The sequence below is a fragment of the Gracilinanus agilis genome, chromosome 1, assembly GCF_016433145.1.
Source record: "Gracilinanus agilis isolate LMUSP501 chromosome 1, AgileGrace, whole genome shotgun sequence".
NCBI lineage: Eukaryota > Metazoa > Chordata > Mammalia > Didelphimorphia > Didelphidae > Gracilinanus > Gracilinanus agilis.
The window spans coordinates 53,766,976-53,793,620 of NC_058130.1; the positions used below are offsets into that span (position 1 = coordinate 53,766,976).

Consider the following 26,645-nt stretch of genomic DNA (forward strand, 5'->3'; position numbering starts at 1 on the left):
CTCTTTCTTTATCTCCAATTCCTGACTTCCTTCAGTCTCACCTTGTGCAGGAAGCCTTTTCTAGTCCTTAACTTTAGTGCCTTCTCTTTAAAATTATGTCCATTTTATCGTATATCTATCTTATTTGTACATAGTTGTTTGCATATTGTCTTCTCTTTAGGTTGTTTCTTTAGACTAGGGCCTGGTTTTTTTTGGGGGGGGGGATTGTTCTTTGTATTGTGCACTTAGCACAGAATTTGGAATATTGGAAAGGGAACTGGAGAAGACTTCTTGTTTTTTTATTCTATATTCTTGCTCTGAATTTCTCCCTGTGAGAAAGTTTTATTTCTACAGCAACAAAACATTTTTCAAGAATCTTTAGTCACTTACCCCAATTACCTAACCCTTACCACTCTTTTGCCCAGGATCTGATACTTAGTATCGATTTTTAGTCAGAAGGAAGAGGTTAAAGAAAGAAATCTTTAGTATGTAGCACATTGCCAAGTGTGTATTAGATGATATTCTAAGATGCCAAGATTCCTTGAATGTTGTTACTTAAAATAAAGGACCCCAGGAAGAGAGGCATGTAGATAATTATGGGAGAGACTTAAAAATAGAGAAATATTAATTGTTCAGGGAGTTGCAATTAGCTTTCCTGGATTTAAATAGGTTTATTGTAAAGACTAGAACCCTTTTGGCTCTGTTAAAGTTTTCCTTTGAGATCCAACTTTGTTTAGAAATTCAAAACCTATTTGAATGGTAACATTCTTTCTGACATTATTATAGGAAATAATTTTGGCTGTAGAAGATATCCACAATGTTTGGGAAAAGAAGACTGTCAAGACCTGAAGACAGAAAGAGCCTGACAGAAGATTGCTCTAGTATGTGAATAGTCATTCATTTAATTCAGCTGGTATTTGGAATGAGTTGTCACTGGTAGTGATCAGGCAGAAACTGATTGCCTGGTTTTTGGGGATGTTACATAGAGAGTTTATGTATTAGAATAGGGATTTCCATTAAATATTTCTAATGAAACTTCTGATTCTATTATTCCATTTATTAAGCAACTCTTTTTCAAAAGCCCTACATTTTGTGTTGAAAGGGACACACAAATATATTATGCACAGTCCCTGACCTGTAGTCAGGTGATAAGATTTTTTTTTTTTATGTTAGCAAGATGATTGATTTACTTAAAACTGTTGGGTAATAATAGCAAGCATTAAGTTAGAAAACAATGGCTTTCATTCAGTGTATATATTCCCTAAAAAAAAGGAACTCTAGTCTATTGATTGTCCAGTTTTATAATTGTGGAGCTTATCATCTTATCTGGTTTTGGGATTTTGCTTCTAACTCTTGAGCCAATATATTGGTTGGAAATATGTTTTGGATTTCCTTTTGTCTAACTGCAGCAGCAAAATGTAAAATTCCAAATGTAAAAAACTGAGAAAATGAACTTTTTGATTTTGGCAACCTAATAATGCTTTATTAAAGGTATTGTAAAGCTTATGGGTTTTTTTTCCTAACTGATAAAAATGTTTAAGTCTAGTATATGTGCTGCCAAAGTGAGCACAAAATATTTACATTTAAATGGTAATAATTTAGTAGTCTGACTGAAAGTAAATGAGCCATTTAGGTAATGTCGTCTGATAGCCCTAAAGGTTAAGAAGCCTCATTATTAACTTTCTTGGGAGGAGACCACGGTTTAGGGCAGTGATGGGCAAACTATGGCCCCCTGAAATGTTCAATCTGGCCATGCTACATTATTCCTAATCTGAAGAATACAACGAGTAGGATACAATACAATGAAACTTTGAAAGAGTTGCCTTAGAAACAGACTGACAGATGAGCATTTCCTTTACTTTGGCCCCTTCTTTAAAAAGTTTGCCCATCACTGGTTTAGGGGATATGCGATAAATTAATTTAGTCTCTTAATTTTCATGTCCCTATTTATTTGCATCAAAAGGGAGAGGATGGATGGATCTGTTGACCATGGCAACATATTGTTTTAAGTTTTACTTAGGGGAAGAAGAGGAGATAGAGAGAAAAGAGGGACATAGAAAAGGAAGATCAACAGAGAGACAGATTGTTACTTCTAATTCTTACTGTTTATTCAGTATGTCTTGAATTCTGTTTGAAGTCGTGTCTGAGTTCCGTATACAAGAAAAACAGAAGTCTTCTTATATTTATCCTTAGACATTGAAGCTAGGTAGAAAATTTCATTTGTCATATCTTCACTTCAAATTTTACACAATTGTAGTTCCTCAGGTAAAAATCAACAAATAGAAACATTGATATAATTTTTCTTTTTAAGCGGTGATTAACCACTTTTGTATCTGGTATTTTTTACTGTATGACCTCTTGTTTTGGGAGGACACATCAAGTTTCCTGTTTTGTTTACATTCAACATCTGTTGCTCTGTTCATGAAATCTGAGATGTTTCTTTTTTCTTGAAGCTAAGAAGAATGAAATGAGTAAAAAGCCAAGGAAATTGCTCCCTCAGGATGAAGTAGTAGAGAATGATAGTGCTTTTGTAAAGCTTCTCAAGACAGCTGGAGTTACTCTTAAAACTGGGGAAAGACAGAATCAACTAGGTAATATTCTTATCTTTATCCTAGGCTTTGCTATTGTATATGTGTGTGTAGGGTGGGATTAAGCTATGTACTTTTGAAATTTAATGTCATTGAGATTACAAAAGGTTGGAAAGAAGTGGGAGAAAGTAGAGAAAATGCTATCAGCCAGGGACCAGTAGAGAATTGTTTTCCAAAAGATGATCTCTAGATCTTTAAAAGAAATTCTTTAAATTTTCCCTTTTTTATAAACTTGAGAAATATCAAGAAACATAGACTTTTTTTTAATATTTGTTAAGTTCATAATAGGAAAACTTGATTCAGGCCAGAAACATGGAACCTGATGAAAATTAATGGCATTGGGAAGGGTTATAGGACTTGAAAAAATAATCAGCATTAAAGACAATCTGCTTAAATTTTAATTTGATGATTGCTTCTGACACCAACTTTTTATTTTTTTATTCTGTAGCTGTGGATCAAGCAATTTTCCAAAAGAAGCTCTCTCAGGCCTTGAGGAAACACCCATCTTATCCCAAAGTATGGATTTCTTGCCCTTTGACTTTTTTATTTTTGCCAGTAGTCCTTTATATTGAAACATTGACAGGCTTGAATAAGACCATTGCAGAGTTGAGATAGATTGGAATGATATTTTTCCACTAATAAGAAAACAAAATCAGGTATTCTTAGTCTTTCTTGTATAATGGACTCTTTTGGCAATCTAATTATATCTTTGGACCCCTTCTCAGAGTAATTTTTTAAATGCATAAAATAACATGCAAAGGAATCCAATTACATTGAAATACAGTTATCAAAAGAAAATTTTAAACCATTTTTATAGATCCCCAAGTTAAGCCCCCCTGCTCTAAATCAAACATTTTACTCCTTTTCCTGAAGGCAGTGGAAGAATTTATTAGTGGCCTGGAGTTATACATAGAAGATCGAGACTGTTTTCGGAATTGCCTTTTGTCTTGTGAACGACTACAAGAAGAGGAGACAAGGTATGGAAAGAAAAGTGTATCTAGTAGAGTCGAGGTATGATTTGGGTACAGTATCTCTCTGGAGTAGAAGAAGGAATCTAGTAATTTCCTAAAATTTTATCATGAGTCACATCACATCTCCTTCCCCCTCCCCCCCACCATCCCCGCCCCAGAGCTTCATCCTGAATTATATCTCCCTTCTCCCATAGTTCAGCTTCTAAGTTATGACTGTGAAGATTCAGAGCCAAAGGTTTTATCTAGAATTATTTCACCAAGCCAGGGTACCACCTATGTTTTAACACATTATATCAACTATTTTCTTGTTTAAGAGCTGTCTTTTCATTGCTCATCCTTTACAGTGAAGTTTGTATCTCTTTTACAGCCTGGCTACTCCTTACTATAAGAGCCTCATTAAACTATTGCTGGGGATTGACAATTTACAGGTAAGCTTTTGACTTTTCCCCAAACAAAAATTTTAAAAATGCCATAATTCATGTCAGTTCAGTGTAAGTGATTCAAGTACTGTTGAGATGAATGTAATGGTGATCTTAGCATTTTCTATGACCTTGTACAGAATGGAAGGGCAGAATGGAAAACAAATTTGGAGATGGCTAATAACATTTGTAGTCCGTCAGCAGTACAGAAACAATTGAATTTCCGTCCCAGTTAGCACTTCTCCACAAACCATTCTCTTCTCCCTACTAGTCTTGTAATATCCCTAAGCATCAGTTGAACTTGTCTTTAAAAATTGATTTGCCATGTCCCTTAGCACAATTTATGGCTCTGCTGCTGCTTACCTGAATCTAATTTCTGGATCTCACAACTCAGTTGGTTCCATTTCATCCAGTAGCCTCCTGTGTTCTTTCTTAAATTCCCTTTTTCCTGATTTCTCTTACCTCTCTGCCCTGTAGATTCTCACTCGTGCATCTCTGCCAAATACACACTTGCAACTCTCCTCAGATTTGATTTTGTCTCCTTCCTTTCCCCTTAAATTCTTTTGTTTCATTAGATGTCTTGAGTATGATTCAGTCAACTTAATTTTTCAAAAGAAAATCTCAAGAGCTGGAAGGTCCTCAGAGGCCATATTTGAACATGAATATACTTATAACATACCCAACAAGACATCATCTGCTCTTTTCTTCAATACCTCTAGTGAAGTGGAATCTCATTAGTTCTGAAGGTGGTCCTTCCTACTTAGAGTGTCAGTTGTTAGGAAGCTTTTCTTTATAGCATACTTAAATCTACACTTTGTTTTTTCTATTCATTGTTTCTAGTTCTACCCTCAAGCCAACCAGGACAAGGCTAATAATTCCTTTTCTAAAAACTTCTTATTATTACTTGATGACTGTTTTAAATATTCCTTTTAATGAATTGGCAATTATCACTAATACTACTAAATAATCATTTTCCTTTGCTAGTCTTTAGGACAAGTTATAGGCTATCACAGTTTTTGTTTTAAGTTAGATATCTTTCTTATAAGCTGAGATATGTAGTAAGAGTTTTTCTGATGGTTTAACATAGGCTTTCCTAGGCTTGTTGGGTCACTACAGGTTCTCTCAATGTTTTGAATTAGGATAACTTCTTACCTTTTTTTTTTTTTTTAACAGCCTCCCATTATCAGAATCTTATTTGAAAAGTTGCCAGAGTTTCTTTATGAGAGGTAAGTAGCATATGTACAGAGACCCAGTGTGCCCTGGAAAGGAATGTCTTAGGAAGCTTTCTTTGAAATGACCTCAACTTTTCTGAAAATCATATTCAATTGAAAAAAAAGTTCTACATAACATTAGGATTCGCTATTTATAAAAATATGGCTAAAAACCCTTGTGTTTCCCCTGTTCTGACATTTCAGTGTTAATAATGATGGACTCAGTATGCCTCGACTCATTATCAATCAGTTGAAATGGCTTGATAGGATTATTGATGGCAAGGTAGGTTTTGTGCTCATTTTTATTTATTGTCTAACTGTTTAAGGATAGACTTTCTAAAATTAAAAATTTCCCCCAATTAATAAACATTATTTTCCCTCTTTTTCCAATCTCTTCTCAACATGGCAGGAAAATCAAAATTCTTGTAACTATACAGATTCCTATATTAGCCATGTCCAAAAACTTTGTCATTTGTAGCTATTGTTTTTTCCCTTTAGGTACATATTTTTCATTAATTCCTTCTTCATGTATTCTAGTTTATTGAGAAATGATTGTTGAGACTTATGTTGGTGGTTAACCTTTTACAATTTATCCAAAAGAATTTTTATCAGAATACAGTGATTAGATTTTATTATCTAAGGGATAGAAGTTTAAAAAGCAATTGATTATTTAAAATTTTTACTATACACTTGAATTAACCCTGAACATATAATAAAATACAAATAATAGCAAAAAATGGTATGACAACCTACAGTTCTTTTCCTATTTCCTCATATACTTCAGGTTTATCAGTTTTAATAGCAAGAAAATAGATTACCTTCTTTTTACTTGTTATATTTTCCATTACAAATAGATAATTTTTAAATGCTTTTATGAGGTACATATAAGCCTACTCAATTGTGATAGTATAATTGTTTTTATATTTTGTGTGTGTTTATTGATCTGTATAAGTTATTTTCCTCATCCCTCACCCCCAACTGAATGTAAGTTCCTTGAGAACAAGGACTATCTTGTTTTTCTCTTTGTATTTCCCAGAAGTCTGGTATATGGTAAACTTAAAGATATATTGAATGAATTAGTAATTGGAGACCTGTCCTTGAACATTGGGGTAGAGCATAGCCTTGGCCTGGAGTTTAGGACTAGGTAGAGGTGATGCAAAAAGCCTAGATAATGTCTTGCGATGGAGTAATTTAACTCAGTTTGATAGGTACGTACCCTACAGGTTGTTCATGTTTCATCATTTGGGGCTAAAAGAGAGGGTCATCCTTCTGTGAGTTGTGATGCAGGTTCACCTATGGCTGAGTGGAATGTGGTCTTAAGGTCGAGGTTGGGTAAAAGTTATCACAGGCTGGTTGTCTGAGTTGTGGCACTGTTGCCTAGTGATCCAAGACTGCTGGGAACTTGTCTTGGATATTTGAGACTAGTGGCTTTGTTTACCAATCATACCAGATATGGTGAAGTTATGGCTGAGTCCTTTAAGTAAGGGTCAGAGCCAGAGGAAAGGTCTATCCTTTTGTTTGAGCCAAGCAGAAGTATAGTCCCCAGAAGTCTGAATATGGTGATGTTTAATAACCCAGTTCTATAAATGGCAGGTCCATAATGTTTAGGCCCATTGGAGGTTTTGCTTTTGGCAGTGGGATCCAGTAAAACTCCAGGCCAGTGTTCAAGTTTCACTGAAAATTATATCCTGCTAGCCCATGCCTAATAAATATGTAGACTGAGGAGGTAGGATAGGAGCAACATCTTGGTGGTTAGGTCCTTCCGGAGAATTCTTGCCTGGTGGTCCAGGAAGAAGGGGAGTATGACATGAACTTCAAGCAAAAATGGAAAAGTCAGGATGAAAATATATACTTTTGGATAAGACAGTTGCATATGTGAGAGCCAGTGATATGTGAAGGATTATACTAGATACTAAGGACACTACAAAATAAATAAGACATTGTCTTTGTCCATAGGGATCTTATAGTCTAGTCCTAGAGATAAGACATGGACAGAAATAACTAATCCAAAGCAGAATGTCAGAATGTGAAAAATGCCCCCAAAGAAGTTTAAACAGACAGGATTGGGGGTGTTTCTGAAGATAGAGATGGCTCTTCCAACTAAGGGGACCAAGGAAGGAGTTTGTAGAGGAGGTGACATTTGAGCCAATTCATTTCTTTCTTTCTCCTAGTCATCTCAGCCATCTCGATCCCTCCCCTACAGCCTTTAAGTATGGATAGAACTTTACTCAAAACTTTGCCTAGTTACATTCAGGAACAGACTTTGGGATTAAGTCTCTGTAATAAGGAGCAAAATTTCAATTTGATGCCTTGTCTCACAGATAGGAATGGAAAGCCTTTCTCTGTTCATAAGGTTGACTTTCTTCATAATTTGGTGTTTCTTTAACTTCTAGGACCTTACAACTAAGATTATGCAGTTGATCAGTATTGCACCAGTGACCTTGCAGCATGACCTCATAACCAGTTTGCCTGAGATAATTGGAGATGCCCAACATGGTGACGTAGCTGGAGAGCTGAGGTACTGAAATAGTATTAGAGAATTCCTTCAACAGAATCTTGTCCTAGAAATGGGTTTTGCTATTTTGGCCTAAACGATAGTGTTATCCTTCCTTTCTTAAGATGTTGTTCTCTTTTTCATTTCACAGTCTTAACTAGGGATCACTAAGCATTAGAGCCACTTAAGAATTAGAATGTCTAGACTCAATAAGATTGGTTTAAATAGCCTAGACCCACTGTTAAATTCAGCCAATAAATTGACTTTTGCTACTGTGCTGACATCTCCCATCATATCATAAGCCAGTAGTAGGAATCTCCTGAGTGCCAGGAGAAGAGTTAGTAATACCTGTGGGCTTTGGTGTAGTCAACAGAAATAAAAGGAAGAAAGTAAGGAAACAAAGGAGGAGAAGAGAGGAAGAATGAAGAAGAAAATACAAAGAGAAGAGGAAAAAGTTCACGAAGAAAATTTCACTACTGTAAGAAATAAAATTAGGACTATAGTCCTTATTTTTCCCTAGAGTTTTATTAGTCTTTACTTGGATAGGTAGAGGCAGAGAGTTAGAGAGAAAAGCCTTTTAGCCATGTGGGTACTCTCCTCGTGGCTCCCTCAGCCACCTTCTTTTCACCACACGATCCTGAGAGAATAGAGAGAGCCCACTTCCTAGAACTCCCTCTTTTATTCCTTCTCTATTCCAGACCAATAACCTGATCCTTTCTGGGTCAAGTGCCTAGGTCACTGTCTCATGGACCAAGCTCACTGATGTGACGTAGCTCTAGCAGTCTAGCAGGACACAGGTAGGGCCTCAAAGGTGATCCTGGGAGGGTGTTCCCCTCATACACTACCTAGCTGCCAGGCCCATATGTAAGGCAGATTAATGGCAGAGACCAATTCAAAGATGGTACAGATGCCTGTGGGAGGAACACTGATACTCGATTGCCAGCTCTAGGTGTTCAATTTCTCCTACATATGCTGGAAACAGGGAGATGTATATTAGAGTAGTGCAATATTTAGCTCTAATTATTACTTTTATGTATCAAATATGGCCAGGAGGGTTATGTTGGAATTAACTTTGACTGAACTCAAATTTCCCTGTTCTGCATTATATGAGAAAAGTTCATTAACATGGCATTTGGAAAAGTACAGGCATCCCTTCTCCAATAAGAGGGTTTGGGGCATGGTGCCCCCATGATCTGGAAAGATTCATGTAAAATTTTTTGGCTCTCCCATCATACCAGAAAAGAAGTCTGAATTTTGTCTTTTTCTTTGATGGGGTAAAATTTATAATACCTTACTGTAAAATTTGGATTAAGTATTTGGTCAATATGTTGATATTATACAATACTCTACATATATTTTATGCATTTCTAAGTTTCCTAAATTTTATCTTCTGCTGTTTTTTGCATGTAGCCAGCATTTTCTGCAAAATTTCCCAAAAATTCTAATTTTTTTATGTAACCTTTTATATACTGAAACCATGATGGGGAAAGTCACATTTTGGAAGGAATGTCTATATTTTTAAACTCTAGTGATGAAAAAAAAGCTCCCTGGAAAAGTTAGCTTTTCATCAGTATGTGGTCAACTATCCATTTGTGTCTACTTTAAAGTCCTTTTACATGGTAAAAGTGAGAAACCCATATTTTCACACAAGGCACATTTTTCAGCTAGGCTGAGGCCAAGGACCCATTGCAAATGCAAGCCCGAGTCTTCTGCCATCCTAGATGACTAATTTATCTCTTCTCACTGAGGAGGGCAAGTCTTTGTCATCATCTAGACCAGTGATGGCAAACCTGTGGCATGGGTGCCGAAGATGGCATGCAGAGCACTCTCTGTGGGCACACAGCCGCCCTCCCCTCCCCGGAGTTCGAGTTCGTTACTAGAAAAGCAGAGGGGCTTGGGTGAAGCTGCTCCCCTCCCCCTCTCCACCTTGCCTGATGGCATTTTTTTCACATGACCCGCCCCTCTGCCCAACAGCCCAATGGTAGCACTTTCTCTTTCTCCTGTATGGGGTAAAGGGAGGTGGGGCAGGACACGGCACACAGTCTGGGGAGGGGCAGGCACAACACTTAGTTTGGGGGTGAGGTGGGGTGGGGCTTGGCACTCCGTCTCTAAAAGGTTATCCATCACTTCTAGACCATTTAGTCCCGGAATATTAAGGGAAAAGATTGGACATGGGGGACTAAAGTTACTCTGTCATACTTCTTTTTCAGTAACTTGTCAAATCATCCAGAACTTAAATGCTATAGCTTTATTTATATTTAAGTTCTTAAAATGTAAGAGTTCTTTACTTCTATATAGAGAAATGATAGGCTCAAAGTTCATATCAGTGCATATATTTTTCTTTGCTTTGGACATGGACTGTGTGGGCATATGTTTTCCGTGACTATACATGGCTTGTAACAGGTTGTTTTTTTCTCAGTGGGGAGGGGAGGCAGCAGGTGGAGGGGTAGGAGGGAGATAATTCAGATCTAATAATAAAATAAAAATGAATTTTTAAAAAAGATGTTGCCGGCCTACTGTCAGTGCTACAAACATGTTTTGACTTGCTTTTCCAATGTTGTACATAGATTTGAAGCTGGCAGGAGCCTCAGGGTCCATTGAGGCCATTGACAGTCCAAACCTATCCTTGGACTGATGAGGAAATAGAGTGGGGTTAACCCTGGTAGGTTTAAGAGACCTGCCTAAATCTTCGAGAGCAGCAAGGAGCTGAGATGGGATTATAGAGCTCTGTCTTCTTGCTTTTTTCCATGGTGCCAAGCCAACTGCACCTATGGACCTTTATGAGCTTGACTGTTTGGGCTTAAGGCCTAGCCTGCCTACAGATTAAACCAAAGGGCTCAGCCTAATTAATGTGTCCTTTGAACATGCTAACCAGATTTTTAAAAAGTCGTAGTGGATTTATAGTGAAGGAAAAGCAAACTATGTCCTCAAGGGACAATTCTCTTAAACTAAACAGACTTATTCCTTTGTCTTTTTTTTAAACTCCATTTATAATGCTCCCATTCTTTCAGTTTGTGGCTCAAAAAATTCCATGCTCTTAGATTGATAGGGCTGATAAATGCGAGACAGATGGGAACAGATGGATAACAGAATGCTGCTGTAGAGTTTGAGGTGGGGAAAAAGGCCTTTTGGATGTCATTTCTTGATGTGAGATTATTTTGATAGAAAAAGTGTCCAATCCTAGATATATTCTTCAAGATTACATATATATACCTATTGCCTTATATGAACCTGAATTTTCCTAAACTGAGGATTATCCTTTGTGATAATGCCTCCCTACCTGACCCCAGCCTTGACTCAAATCGCCTGTTTGTGGAGTCTCCTGCTGTACTGAGGATTTTTCAAATCTCTGGGATGTTCCCCTTACCCCCACCCTCCACAAACCCTACAATTCCTTAGGATTATTTCTGTGTTCTTATGACTATGTTTTTTTTTTATTATTATTTTTTATTATTTTTTTTAATTTTTTTTAAACCCTTAACTTCTGTGTATTGACTTATAGGTGGAAGATTGGTAAGGGTAGGCAATGGGGGTCAAGTGACTTGCCCAGGGTCACACAGCTGGGAAGTGTCTGAGGCCGCTTATGACTATGTTTTAAAGAGCAAGAAGTCTTTAGCAGGCCTAGAGGTTCATGGAAAGTCTGAAATGTGCTGCTCCTGCATTTGTCTCCCTGGAGAATGGTAGGACTTGGCTTTGGGGAATGTGAGGAAAGGGAGCTCTATAGCCACCCACCAACAGTATAGGACTTGAACCAACTCCCTGGGGAAAATCATGATAACTTTGGAGTAAAGGGAATCTGGATTCTAGGAAGGCTTCCCCATTAAACTAAACTGATTAAACTTTGGATTCTAAAGAGAGGAGGATTTTCCAGAGTTTGTTGCTATTCGATCCTATCCAGTTCTTCATTTGGGGTTTTCTTGGCAGGGATACAGGAGTGGTTTGCCATTTCTTTTTCCAGCTCATTTTTCAGATTAAGAAACTGAGGCAGAGTTAACTGACTTGCCCAGGGCCACCCAGCTAATAAGTATCTGAGGCTGTATTTGAATTCAAGTCTCCCTACGTTGAGACCCAGCTCTCTATCCACTGTGCCACCTCGCTGCCCCTATCCTAAGTTTGCGTTCATTTAATTCTCTCTTATTTCTTACATAATTGCTCCTTCTTTTACACAGTGACCTTCTGATGCAGAATACACCGCTGACAGTCCCAATCCTGGATGTGCTTTCTAGCCTCCGTCTTGATCCAAAACTTCTGTCTAAGGTAGTAAAGGAGGGAGAGAGACAGACCCAGATGGTTTCAAGTAACAAATGCCTTTTAAGAAAATCATTGAAGTGGAAATTGCATTTTGAAAGAACATTAATTATCTTGTTAATTTTTTTTAGGCCAGATAAGACAAATAGGAACTTTATTATTTTAGAGTTAAGCTGTAAATTAAGCTGCAGCACACTAATGGTCCATTTTGTTAGATACTCAGATTAAAACCAAGAGGTGTTTTTTTGTTCTTGCTGTTGCTGATGGAAATGTACTAAATTAAATGGTCTAAATCCCTGAAGTTTATGTAATCCCCTTTCTCCTAACTATGGAAAATTCCAGCTCTAAAATCTGAGAAGATAATCATAGCATTCTGTGTATCATATGTCTTTAGTAATTATCTTTTTAACATTCAGTTTCTTTAAGCTGAGATCTTGATTTTAGGTCTCTTAGGTCTTCACCTAAGCCCTGGAACTCCTGAATGTTTACTGAACATCAACTGCAAACAACATTCGATTGTTTGAACTGTTTTCTGTTGCATGTAGGTACTTGGAAGGACTGGACTTTACCAGCTAAAAACTAGCTGGGATATTTTATTATACACTGTTAATGCTTTTGAATCAATGCCAACAATCAAGCATTATATACAATGGTCAAAAAAAAAAATCCAACACAAACCTAAAACAGAGGTCCTTAATGGTTTGGATTTTTAAAAACATTTTTCCATGGTTACTTGATTCATTTCCTCTCCTTCCCCTTATCCTCCCCCTCTCACAAAGCCAACAAGCAATTCCAGTGGGAGATACAAATGTTATCACTTGAAACCTATTTCCATATTATTTATTTTTGCAATAAAGCAATCTTTTGAAACCAAAAAAAACCCCCAACATTCAGTTTCTTTGAGATTTCAGTTAATGTCAGGTGTTTTCCTCCCCTTTTTACTTATGGGGAAAACAAGGCATAGAGAAACTTTTTTTCTATTTTTTTAAGATTGAGAGGTCTGAGTATTGAACTTGGGAAACTGAGGTAATCTTTTTTGCTTTCCATTTTAGGTACGTCACTTAGTAATGGCTAAACTGTCAGCTGTGACACTGGAAAATCTACCTGTGATCGTCAAGTTCATTCTTCATGCAGTCACAGTCACAGATGCATTAGAGGTACTTTGGTATTATATACTTACCAGCTATTTAGGATGGTGCTAAACACCACAACATACATAGATTCAGGCTTCACCTTTAGGGAGAGTCTCTTCTTAAGTGGAAGAGAAACTTAAAAACATAAAGTACTTTTCACTTATATTCAAAAGAACCAGAAAAAAATGCCTGCCTTTTCATGAATTAGGGTTGTTGTTTTTTCCCTATTTCCAGAATAACTGATTAATAAGTCAGGGTAGCACCTTGGAATACAGACTGGCACTACTAGTCATATTTCTTATAACATCTTATTTACTCTTTTCTTATAGAATCTTAGACACTTAGCATTTTGAAGGTTGTGACACCTCATTATTATCAATCTTTTATATCAAAGAAATTGGTATTTCATTTACTTATAATTCTAATTTATAATCCCCAAATTATGTATAAGTAATATATAAATAAATAATAAATATATGTAACCCCCCCCCCCCCAAATAATTTATAATCCCCAAACTTAAAGGAAGTCAAAATCATTTTAGTGACTTGAGCTTATCCATCGTAATTGATCAGTATACATTGGGGAAATCCTTTGCTTTCTGCAGGTGATTTCTGAGCTTCGGAAAAAGTTGGATCTGGATTACTGTATTTTGCCCCCTCAGCTGCAAACATCCCAAAGCAAATTGAAAAATAAAGGTCAAGTGAGGTATAGTAGTCCTTGATACCTCTTGTTCCTGTTCTCTTTGGTTATCCACCCAATAAACAAAGCTTCTCTTTTGATCATAAGAGCAGTCGCTGTTCTAAGTAATATTTGAAAGGCAGAGCATTTAGCTGGGCAGTTAGCTTCTGGTTCATGACATAAAAGAACATGGTTTTTTCTCCTCTTATAGTTCTGGAAATCAAGAAAATAGTAATCAGGACTGTGTTTCTCTCCTCTTCGATGTGATAAAGTCAGCTGTTCGATATGAGAGAGCCATTTCAGAAGCATGGATTAAGGTAATTGCCCGCTCCTCTAATGAGACCTTTGTGGTTTGTGAGGCCATGCCACTACATAGACTAGTAGAGTCATGGATGAGACCCCCCCCAAAGAGGCAAGTGAGTGTTTGGGTTCTGCTGCCACAGATTCTCTGCTCATCTTAGTCAGCCATTCTGCAGGAAGTAGTGCTGGATGAAAGGATATATGGGTAAGACCTGAATAAACTGATCTTTTGTTTATTCTAAGGCTAGTGGTTTTATTAATTTATCGGAAGCGTACCGGAGAAATTAACTTCTTATTGATTGACAATTATTAAAACACATTAAAAAAACATTAAAGTGTTTTTCCACCTTTCAAATATTTCTATAGACCAAGTGTAGACTGGAAGTTGATAATAAGATGAAGAAAGTATAATCTGTAAATGGCATTGACTTTATAAATGTTTTGAAAAAAGTGGTAAGATTTGGAAATATTTTTCTATAGTCCTAAGAAAAAAGGTTTTATAATAGGAAATACAACTAAAAGTTTTAATGAGTTTTGGTTGGAAAAGTGAATGGAAAGAGAAGGCTATCTTCATTGTGCTGAGTTTCAGTATTATTATCAGCAAATATTTATTTGAGTATCTACTGAGTGCTGGACACTAGGCTAGGACACTATAATGTTAGATCTAGGCATACTAAATAGTCTAAAACTTCAATCTTGCCCTAAGGGGACTTAGAATAGTTCACAGTAGTGGTGACTCACATTGAATCACCCCTTTAAGATTTACAAAGCATTTTACTCACAGTTATACTATGAGGTGGATTGTGAATCATTATCACCATTATATAGATATGGCAACTGGAATAGTGACTTACCTAGGGTCCTTCCACTAGGAAGGGTTGCAGCCTTGATTTGAATTTGGGATTCTAATTCCAGTCTAGTGCCCTTTATAATCTAGCTGGGGAGAGAGTACATAGAGAAATAAATAGCAATGCAAGCCATCGAGACATCAGCTCTGAAATAAAATAAGGTGCTACATTCAACTTCTGAATGTTCCTTTGTTTCTATTCTCTCTCTAGGCAATTGAAAACATTGATTCTGTGTCTGAACACAAGGTGACATTTATCAAACATAATTCCGTAATCATATGCATTTTGGGTTTGAAATTTGGAATTTGAACCTTTCTTAGAAACATTCATTCTTGGGAGTCTGTAGAAACTTTATTCGTGATCTTAGGCCATCTTGGAGGTGACTTCTCAGACAGCATGCCCTCATTTATTTTTCATTGCAATTATAATGAATGGACTTTTACTGACCAAAAAGGAAAAGTTGTATATTTTAAATGAATCTGACCTATTGCACTCAAAGATCAGGTCTTCACTGGTAAGAAGGTAGAAAATTAAAAACTTACTTTAACTCAACCAAAATACTGACATCTTTCTTAACTTCATTCTTATATATTCTCCCTTTCCCCAGTGCCCTCCAATCTCAATTTCACTGGTAAGGGAGGTATGCCAAGATGGGACTAAAACTTCCTTCCACTGGCAAAAAGCCAATTATACTAAACCCAGTTCTGCTTCAATTCTAGAAATTCTGGCTTATTCCAAAGAACTAGAATTAAATGCTGGCTCTCTTGTTGGACCATTTTGTCTCCTTTGCTGATTCTTTATCTTCCTTTTGTCCACTAAAAGTGGAGGGGTCCCTCAAGGAGTTCTTTAGGCTTTCTGCTTAGCTATTTTGTTGGCACTTTGCAGTTGATTTATCTCACTGTCATTTTCTTTATGGAAGGTTCTTGACCTGATGATGCTTCTGATCATCTATAGTGTAAACACTCAGAACAAGAAGTGCATTGAGAAGGTGCTGAGAAACAAAATCCAGTTGGGATGCATCCCAGAGCAGCTGCTTCAGAGCACATTCTGCAGTTACACAGCAGTAAGTTTCAAAGAATTTGAAGGGTTGGACTTTAGAGCTAGCTCATCTGGCTCAAACTCTTGACTGATGCAGGAATACTTTATTCAGTAATATTGACACATAAAGGAATATCCAGCCTCAACTCAAAACATTTCAAGTAATATGTAATGCATGGTCCTGTATCGCTTCTTTTCCCAGCCAAACCCCCAGTAAAAGTTGTCTAAACTCCTCAACTCTTGTTTACTATCATCCCCAGCACTTTTCAGGCACTTAAGTCTACCTTCTGATGCTACCACTTGCCTGAAATGGTTCTCTCCAATGTAAGGATCTTATCTCCTCAATCTGCCCTTTCTCAGACTTCATCCTATTTAAAATTTTTGCAGCTTTTGTTTTCTAAACTACCCCTATTTCTAGAAACTCTCCTTCTTTGGCTTATGTGACACTGTTCCCGCTTGGTTTTCTTCCTATTGATTGGACCATTTTATCTCTTGCTGGATCATTCTTCTCCTTTTACACACAGAAAGTGGCAATGTCCCTAAACGCTCTGTCTTGAGGTGTCTTCTCTTCTGCTCTTTATTTCCATGGTAATCTCATTGACCCCCTTTGTTTGTTATTTATAGACTCCCAGTCTATATATCCAGTCCTAATCTTTCTCCTGAATGTCATTTTCATTGTTGCCAATTGTCTACTAGACATCTCTACCTTGTAAGGCCTGTTCCAGGTAAGTTAGACTAATTGTGTCTGAGATAGAGGGATATTTCTCTCCCAAACCCATCCCTCTAAACTTGGCTGTGTGTTGACTCTTCCTGTGATCCAAGGCTTTAACCCTTTTAATTATCAATATTTTTAATTCAATATGATCACTGCTTCTTGGTAAATCCCCAGACATTTACCCCTACAGAATACAGTCTCCCAAAATAGAGAAGCAAAATTTCTAATCATGTGATGGCACCTGATAGTATGTATATTTTTTTCATTGGTGTTTTAAAATTTTTTTATAAAACAGACAAAATAATGTAATTTTCAGTCAGCATTTTGCAGTTAAGTATGCATTTAAATGACAGGTTGAAACAACAGTTATTAGCCTTTACATCTATATAATTGTCCCTTTATTAAAGAATTAAAACAGTTGGGTTGTAATTAGTTTCTTTGCCATTGTGGTAAAATTCTAATATTAAAAAAAGTGTTATTTAGATTTTTTAAATTTAAAAACATTTTTAAATTTAATTTTATTGATTAATTAAGAAAAATTTTCCATGGTTACATGATTCATGTTCTTTCCCTTCCCTCCTCCCACCCCCACCCCCCCATAGCCTACACACAATTCCACGGGGTTTTACATGTATCATTGATCAAGACCTATTTCCATTTTATTGATATTTGCATTAGGGTGATCACTTAGAGTCTACATCCCTAATCATATCCCCATTAACCCATGTGATCAAACAATTGTTTTTCTTCTGTGTTTCTACCTCCATAGTTCTTTCTCTGGATGTGGATAGTGTTCTTTCTCATGAGTCCCTCAGAAATGTTTTGGATCATTACATTGCTACTAGTAGAGAAGTCCATTACATTGGATTGTACCACAGCATATCTGTCTCTGTGTATAAGGTTCTCCTGGTTCTGCTCCTTTTACTCTGCATCAATTCCTGGAGGTTGTTCCAGTTCACATGGAATTCCTCCAGTTCATTATTCCTTTGAGCATAATAATATTCCATCACTAACAGATACTATAGTTCGTTCAGCCATTCCCCAATCAAAGGGCATCCCCTCATTTTCCAATTTTTTGCCACCACAAAGAGCATGGCTATAAATATTTTTGCACAAGTCTTTTTCCTTGTTATCTCTTTGGAGTATAAATCCAGCAGTGGTATGGCTGGATCAAAGGACAGGCACTCATTTAAAGCCCTTTGGGCATTGTCCCAAATTGCCATCCAGAATGGTTGGATCAATTCAAAACTGCACCAGCAATGCATTAATGTCCCAATTTTGCCACATCTCCTCCAACATTCATTACTTTCCTTTGCTGTCATGTTAGCCAATCTCCTTGGTGTAAAGTACCTCAGAGTTGTTTTGATTTGCCTTTCTCTAATTATAAGAGATTTAAAACACTAAAAAAGTGTTATTTTGGCATCAACTCAAATCTATTTAGCATTAAAATTTAATTTCTACTGCTTCTGTGCTTACATATTTTATTTGTGATTAGCTTCTTTCTTGCAGGTTTTATGTTTTTGTTGTTTTCACTGATGATAACTAAATTTTATTTACTTTTTACTTAAACACATGGGTATGTTTTAGCCTAAAGCACAGATTTCCAAGTTGTGGATAAGTAATTAACCTTTGTACTTCCTTTGGATTTATTGATGCGTCACATTCCACTTTTATATTTTCCCAATAGTTTGTAGAAGGATATATATGCTTAAACTTTGATGCTAGGCTCCTGACAGAAAGATTGGAGTCAGGATGCAGAATCTGAGGTGTATGGTTTTGGACACAACCAGAGTAGGAATTTATTTTGTTTAACTGTGCTTACTTTTTATAAGGGATTTGTTTTTAATTTTTCTTTTTTATAAAGGGAGACTTGGGAGGGAAAGAAAAGTAAATACATATTAATGGAAAAGATTTTAAATTTTGATGGTATGTCCATTGTATATGGTTTGAGTTTGATTGTATGTCAATGATATCTTTATGCCTAGTGATCATGTGTATTGGTATTTGGGTTCTGCTTTCTTTACTCTGCATTACTTCATACAAGTAAACATTCCCATTTTTCTATGCAATTTTCTTTTTTTTCATTCCTTCTAGTGCAATAATATTGTATTAAGCTTATATGCCAACGTTGGCGAAGGTTTTCAAGTTTGTGTGCCCAAATTGCAACTTCAAGCTGTCTGTGAGCCCCCCATATTACCTCAGAGAGCAGGAGGAGGAAGTGCTCTTTTTGGGCAGCTGGATAGAGGGGCAGAACATGGAGCTCCCCCTGTGCTGGCTGGGCATGCGTGCCAATAGTTTGCCAATTCTGTTTTATACCATAGTTTTTTAAGCATTGTTTGGCACAGATTTTGTTACCAACTTTATGATATTACAAATATTTGTTCTACAGTTAGTGTTTTTGTAACTGTACTTATTTCCTTTCTGTCAGTAAGCACTGAGAGGTGTATGATATAAACAGTTTAGTTCATACCTAATTCCAAATTATTTTCCAGACCAGTAGAACAAATTCAGAGCTCCACTAGTAGTAATTAACCTGGATACTCTGCTTTTTAAAATTGATCCTAAAATCCTGTTAGGTTTTCTTTTAAGCCCTTTTGGCTCATTGATCTTAGAGCAAATAACACAATTGGTAGCTAATCCTTTTCCATGTTGGTAATTGTGGGTGAATTTTTGAATATCAATCAGTCCTTATTAAATTTCATCCTGTTAATTTTATTCTGATATATATTTATTCTTATTCCATTTATTTTACCAGCTTATGAGAAGCATTTTTGCATCTTCACTTTTTTCCTCATAAAACTTGTTAAATTACATTTTCAGCTTTGTTAGTTAGAAATTTGACAATTATCACTTTTATCTGCATATATTGAAGTTTAAAATGGCAAATGAGACTGGGCAAAAGTGACTTGCCACTCGAGACCTCCTTCCAGATGTATACAAATCTGGCAATCAGTACTCTCATCTAATTGTATTATATTCCTGTATGGTTACTTTTCTTGGAGTGAAAATATTACTGAATTTTCTAAGTAAATGAATATTTTGCCAGCCTTGAGAATGAAATGAGCAATGTACAAGTTCCTAGAATTCTGACTGATGATTTGAGCCTTCCAAGCTTTTTTGGTTTGACCCAATAAGATGCAGGAATGTTTTGGTTCAGCTTTCAGATTTTGCCCTTACCTATGCTTACATTTGTTTTTATTTGAAAGATCTTTGCCTTGCTTGTTACTACAATATTCTTAGATTATAAGCTCTTAGAGAGAACTTTCTGTTGAATTTTTTTCTATGTTGCCAAGGTGGTTAACTTCATATCCTAGTAAATATTTTTTGATGACAGTGATGATGAAGCTTGCTTCAGAAGTCGTTTATATAGTACAGCAATAAGTGCTTTAATGTTTCCTTACAACAGCCCTGTGAGGTGGGTATCCGCCAGGGGCTGTCCTCCCTGGTCTTTAAAGAAAGTCATCAGGTCCTTTTTTGACTAAAGTAGCTTTATGAAGTTTGTCACTCGAAGTTTCTTGGGTTCAAGCTTTAAATCTTCAGGCAGAACAGGTGGAAAAAACACTGACTTAGCCACCTAATGATGGAAAACCTGAGAAAGAATAGGCCCTGTTAGGAGTCCAGAGGAAAGGTAGGGAGAAGAGCCCCAAAATGGGAAATGAAGAAGAGTGATGTCATGGAAATCTCACTTGCCTTGAGTCATTCAAAGTTGAGCCTGAGCCCTAGCTATGTACTCTTGAACAGGTCATTTGGCCTCTTTCAATTTCCTTTTCATCTATCAAAGTAGGATGTAACTCTCACAGGATTATTGTAGGTATTTATATTTAATGTGCTTTATGAACCTTCAAGTAGTATGTAGATGGTAACTAAAAGTTGACTGTCACTACCCTATACCATTGACTTTCTTTCAGGTTCTCAAAGATGTCTTTCCATCCATTTTATCACTGGCTCAGAGTTTGCTGCACTCCACAGACCACAGTGTGATCTCTTTTGGCAGCCTTCTTTATAAATATGCCTTTATGTCATTTGACACATATTATCAACAGGTATTTTGGAATACAACTGGGGAATATGGGGAAGTTCTAAATGAATAAGTTGTTTCTTTTTCTTGCTATTTTAGAAAAATTATGATTCAGACAGCATTTAGTTTGATTAGTTTTGTTGAAACATTTCTCACCTTGGCTATAATGACAACCATCAGTTAATTTCTGAACTTAAGTAGTTATTTGTTTGTTTTTTAATTTGACTCTAGAGCAAGTAGAGTGAAATATGGAAAGAGGGATAGTTTCAAAATTTAACTGTAAATAGTCTAGTTGTTTATTGAGCCTGGAACTTTTCTCTAGAAGAAAATATAAGAATGTACCAGCAAATTAAGAATGAGCTCCAAGACCAGAAGTTCTTAACTTTTTTTGTGGCATGGACCTCTTGGGCACTCCAGTAAAGCCCCTAGACCCCTTCTCAGAATAATATTCTTAAATGTATAAAACAAAGTGCCTTCGCTCTGGAGAGGAGAAAATTGAGGATAGGGGAGGATAAAGGAGAGGATTTAAATTCCAGTTTTCTTTCTCCAAGCCAAGAATTCTATTCTTTGCACCTCTGAGCAAACTTATTCAGTTTGCCCCACAGCTCTTAATGGATTTACCTGGTGTGAACACATAACTAGTAAGTTTCTGAAAGCAGGGTTTGGCTCATTCTTCCTAATTCTAAGCCCAGAACCTCATCCACTGTACCCCCTACCTAAATATTGGACTTGATGATCGATGATCAATAAGGACTCCTCCAACTTTAGTATTTAGTCATTCTCAATACAAAGATGGGAGGGAAATAAACAAAATGCCAAGAGTGTGTTTTAGACCACTTAGCTCTAGAAAGATCTTCAGAACTGAATTTTATGTCATTTGACACATATTATCAACAGATATTTTGAAATGCAACTACAGAAAATGATGAAGTTCAAAATGGATAATTTGGATTTTTTTCTCTTTTTTTTTTTTTTGCTATTTGGAAAAATTATGCGATTCAAATGTAGCACTTAGTTTGATTAGTTTTGTTGAAACATTTTTCACCTTGGCTGTAATGACAACTACTAGTTAATTTCTGAACTTAAGGGAATTTTTTGTTTTTGTTTTTTTATTTGACTATCGCATCTTCTTTACTTACATTTGCTGGAACACAATTCTAATTGGTGCCATGTAGAGAATTTTACAAATGACAGCCTAGTATAAAATCCATATTTTAACTGATTGCCTAAATTTCTGTATCGCCTCCTCTTCATGAGATTTTAATAGTACTTTGCAATCTAGCTTGCTATGAATTAAAAATTCATTGCCTCTAACCATACCCAGTTTTAGGGCAAAAAAAGGGCATGAGTTACCAAGGGACAAAACTGAAGCTCCATGGGGAAATCAGAAGAAGTAACTTAATAATATGTGTGTGAATAAATAAATATAAATACATATACAAATGCAAACATATCTATGAACAAATTTGTGATTGTCATTAGTATAAGGTATGCCCGGTGAAGAATTTGTACTAAGTGACCTGAAGAATTGCCTTAGTATTGAGAAGTTAAATGAATTGTTTGGAATCACACAGAGCCAGCATGAGTGAGAGATGGCACCAGAACCCATGTTATCCTTCCTTTAAGACCAGTTCACTGTCCTCCAGACAACAAAGCTTCTCACCAGAAATAGAAAACATGGAATTTTTGTACTGGAAAGAGCTTGAGAGATTGTTGAGTTAGGCTGCCTCATTTTATGAAGAAGGAAGCAAGTTGTGAGAGAAGGTTCAATGTGTCCACACTCTTATGTCTAGTTGTGATAAAGATAATGTGGCCAGCACCGAGACACAATAGGTATAGTCTACTGGCAGTGGAGTAGGAAAACACAAGTTGCAGAAGAGACAGGCATGTGGGCACTTATTATATTTTTTGTTTCACCTTTTCCTAATTGTTTTTTTTCTGGCAGGAAGTAATTGGTGCTTTAGTGACCCACGTCTGTAGCGGAAATGATGCCGAAGTCGATATTGCTCTAGAGGTGCTCTCAGAGCTGGTGGTTCTCAATCTGTCTGCCATGAGACTGTATGCTGTCTTTGTGAAGGTGCTGTGCTCTCTGCTGAATCCTGGAATATTCATCAGCCTTGCCCGTCTTTGAGAGGATGCATCTATTCATTTAATAGCTATTATAGTACCTCCTATTGTGGGCAAAATATTTTATGTTTGGGTGGGATATAGAAAAGATAAAGATATTTTCCCATAATCACACAACTATTAAATAGCAGGGTTAAGTGTTTATGATTGGAAGAGGCATTACTGTGCAATGAAAAGATCTCTGGTTTGGGAATCTAAAGACCTGATTTTGAATTGTAGTTGCTGCTTACTTAAGTCTGTGTGATCTTGGTCAGATAGAGTTCTCTTCCAATCGTATCTAAGACAGAATAACAGAAAGGGCTAGGCAAATGGGGTTAAGAGACTTGACTAGAGTCACATTACTAGGAAGTGTCTGAGCTCAGATTCGAACCCAGTGTCTTCTACCTCTAGACCTGGTGCTTTTATCTGTTGTGCTACATAACTGCCACCTACCCTTTCCTCCTCTTCCCTCTTTCCACTGTTAGAGCCATAAACCCATGATCTGGTTGGGGAGGTAGAACACATGCATGAAGCAACAAGAGAATAATCAATTTTGCCTTTTCAAAACAGCCGCAAACTGATATATGAGCCCAGCCAGGTGGGAGGAAGATAGAGGTTGTGCTTGATTTCTATGAGAAATTTCTCTTGGTTATTGAAATGATCAGTGAATAGCCTGAAGTTTTCATTGAAATCATCATTCACAAGTCCTCATCCAAAGTGAATCTGTAGCATCAGCCATTATAACTTGGACTTCTTGTACCATCTGCTCTGACTGCAGTGCTTCATACCTTGTAACACTATGTGACACGTCTTTGTCAAATCTGAATCCTTTCCACCCAATGACAAGAGCTTAAAAATTAACAATAGCAATCAATAAACTACAAGCTGCACCTACAATAATAATGATATCATAGTAATGAATAAACTTTTATTATTATATTATAAATAAATATAATTAACCTATTACTAGCCAAGCCCAGGGAATACAAATTCCAAGAATGAAGCAAATGCTTTTATAACACATTTATAGTCAAGTATAAAGAAAAAGCAAGGACACATAAGTTTATAGAATAAATTTTTAAAGGGAGTTAAATACAAGAGAAGGAGAGCTCTAGACTAGTGGCTGGTTGTGGGTAGGAGGGAGGCTCAGGAAAAGCTTTAGATGCAAGGTGGCCCCTGAGCTGTTTAAGAGAGGGATTCCTTGTGGTCTCAGTGAATTGGGAGAGAATTGGTCAAATATGTACTTAAGGAAAATGTTCAATACCTGAGGGTTATATATAATATGTATATAAAACAATAACCTAGAATGGGGAGACATTCCTTGGAGGGAAACCAATCCACAGCGATAATCTAGAGGAGAAGTGGAAAAGGATAAGTATGTATATTAAGAACAAGTTAGGTCTAGATGGCTCAGTGGATTGAGAACCAGGCCTAAAAATGGGAGGTCTTGGGATCAAATATGATCTCAAGATATTTCCTAACAGTGTGACCCTGGGCAAATCATTTTGCTCCCATTGCCTAGTCCTTACTGCTATTATGCTTTGGAATCAATACACTTTTAATTCTAAGACAGAAGGTAAGGGTTCAAAAGATTATAAAAACTGACAGTAAAGTTGGTGGTGTTATATGTTTATAAATATTTGCAGAATTGGGAAGAAAGAGTAATCTCGGAATGGTAATGGCATGATTGGAACTGAGCCAGCCTTGCAGGATTCTCAGTGTAGCAATTATGAGAAAGAAAAGATCGTTGTTTGGTGAAAATGAGAGAGGAAGCCATGTCAAGCAGGTGATTGGCATTGACTTGAAGGTGGACAAAAACTAACTTTAAGAGAGAACTATCAGAAAGTTGGTCAGTAGGAAGACTTGGTTTGAGGCCACACATAGAATTGTAGTGAGAGATGATGTACATCTTGTATTCCCTCAGAAGAATGTGACCTCCTTAAGTTTTTTGGTTTTTTTTTAAACCCTTAACTTTGGTGTATTGGCTCCTTGGTGGAAGATTGGTAAGGGTGGGCAATGGGGGTCAAGTGACTTTCCCAGGGTCACACAGCTGGGAAGTGTCTGAGGCCAGATTTGAACCTAGGACCTCCCGTCTCTAGGCCTGACTCTCAATCCACTGAGCTACCCATCTGCCCCCACCTCCTTAAATTTTGCTCAAAATGATCACTTCTTTGCTTATTGAGTTGAATCAAGATGAGGCAGTTTGATAAAGGCCAATTGGTAGAGGTTGTTAAGGTCCATGACAGAATTTTAGCTTCTTTTGAAAAGCAAACTGAAGTCTTTTCAGGGTCTATGGAAGTCTTATGGCTCATAAGATTTAGTGATAATATAATCCCATTCTTTCCTTTCAAAGATGAGCAAACTGAGGCCCAGAAAGTAGAAATTATTTGCCCAAGGACAGGCAGTTAGTAACAGATCTAGAATAAGAATGAAGGTCTGACTCCAAACCCAGGATTTTTCTACTATACCTTTATAGGCAGCTCATCTACCTTGGTCTCTGAGAAGTATTGATTCCTATACCTCGTGGTCTAATCACTATAGTCTTCCTCTTTCACAGGGCATTCTGGATTATCTGGATAATTTGGCCCCTTCTCAGATAAGAAAACTCTTCTATATCCTCAGTACACTGGCATTTAGCAAGGGACACGAAGATAGCAGCCACATTCAGGTAAGCAGCGCCATGGTGGACAAAGTTATCATTCTATGTCTCCATTTTCCAGCCAAATTCTTTGAAAAAACTCTCTATACAAACTGCCTTCATTTCTCTCAACCCTCCATCCTTTACTCCCTGATTTCCAGCCTCATCACTCAACTGAAAAAAATCTCTCCAAAGTTAGCAGTGATCTTCTCATTGCCAAATCTGATATACTTTTCTCAGTTCTCATCTTTCCTCAGCCTGTCTGAAGCATTAAATGCCATTGACTACTCTCCTTTCTGGGATCTCACTACACTATTCTCTCCTAATTCCCCTCTTCCCTTTCTTACCATTCCTGTTTCATTTGCTGATTCATCATCCATATCACATTTCCCAGTTTGGGTATTCTCCAAGGTTCTAAGCTAGGCTCTCTTTTCTTCTCTCTCACACATAGAGTAACCTCATCGCTCCCATGGCTTTAACTATTGTCTGTGTGCAGATGGCTCACAGATGAGACTTTGAACTCAAAACAGGCCGACAGTTTACAATTGCTTGACTCGAGTTCAGGAGATAGATGAAGACTAGATATGTAAATTTAAGATGATCAATGTAAGGATCATTAAACTCATATGTGAACTAATGAGAGTCATTAACACATTGGTGCTTATTGATAGCCTAAAATATGTTTGATTTTTAGCAGTCACAGCCATCTTTCTGCTACTTTGCCACAATTAATACAGAAACAGAAAGGAGCCACATAGAGTCAGGGGCTGTTTTGTATTTTTTTTCTCATGGTTTATGATGGCTTAAGAATCACCAAATAGCTAGCTTTGTAGGGATGAATTCTTATACTTACTAGGTAGTCATCAAAAAGTAGACTCTCTCCATGATTATGTAAAACCTTCCCAGTATTGTAGATGCTGTCAGAGCTTGTACTTCCCTGGCATAACCTTTGACAACTCAGGATCACATATTTGCCGTGCCTGGCACTGAAGCAAGGCTACTACTTTGTCTGGTGTCTGTCAATCAAGAACTAACTAAAGCTAACCCTGCTTAGCTAATGAGATTGGATTAATTTTCCTAAAATACAGCTTTGATCATGTCACACCATCACCCAGCTTAAATATTTTTTGTGATTCCCCATTGCTTAACAAAGTCTAAATTTTTCTCCCTGACATTTAGGCATTTCTTTCTTTCTAATCTTATTTTTCTTCCACCATTCCAGTTTATATGTTCTATGCTCCAGGTAACTTATACCTCCAA

General features: G+C 36.9%; 1 protein-coding gene across 1 annotated transcript in view; it reads left to right on the forward strand.

The window, feature by feature from the left end:
* The first annotated feature begins 796 nt into the window (after positions 1-796).
* FANCD2 (FA complementation group D2) overlaps positions 797-26,645 on the forward strand; it is a 63,499-nt gene continuing 37,650 nt past the window's right edge. The window contains exons 1-18 of the mRNA XM_044656842.1: positions 797-860; positions 966-968; positions 2,433-2,570; positions 3,016-3,083; positions 3,441-3,544; positions 3,906-3,966; positions 5,131-5,183; positions 5,373-5,451; positions 7,562-7,686; positions 11,832-11,919; positions 12,963-13,067; positions 13,649-13,749; positions 13,934-14,039; positions 15,081-15,116; positions 15,790-15,933; positions 20,532-20,666; positions 22,587-22,718; positions 25,305-25,415. Of these exons, the coding sequence (XP_044512777.1) occupies positions 797-860; positions 966-968; positions 2,433-2,570; positions 3,016-3,083; positions 3,441-3,544; positions 3,906-3,966; positions 5,131-5,183; positions 5,373-5,451; positions 7,562-7,686; positions 11,832-11,919; positions 12,963-13,067; positions 13,649-13,749; positions 13,934-14,039; positions 15,081-15,116; positions 15,790-15,933; positions 20,532-20,666; positions 22,587-22,718; positions 25,305-25,415 (1,653 nt within the window). The remainder of the gene's footprint in view (positions 861-965; positions 969-2,432; positions 2,571-3,015; positions 3,084-3,440; positions 3,545-3,905; positions 3,967-5,130; positions 5,184-5,372; positions 5,452-7,561; positions 7,687-11,831; positions 11,920-12,962; positions 13,068-13,648; positions 13,750-13,933; positions 14,040-15,080; positions 15,117-15,789; positions 15,934-20,531; positions 20,667-22,586; positions 22,719-25,304; positions 25,416-26,645) is intronic.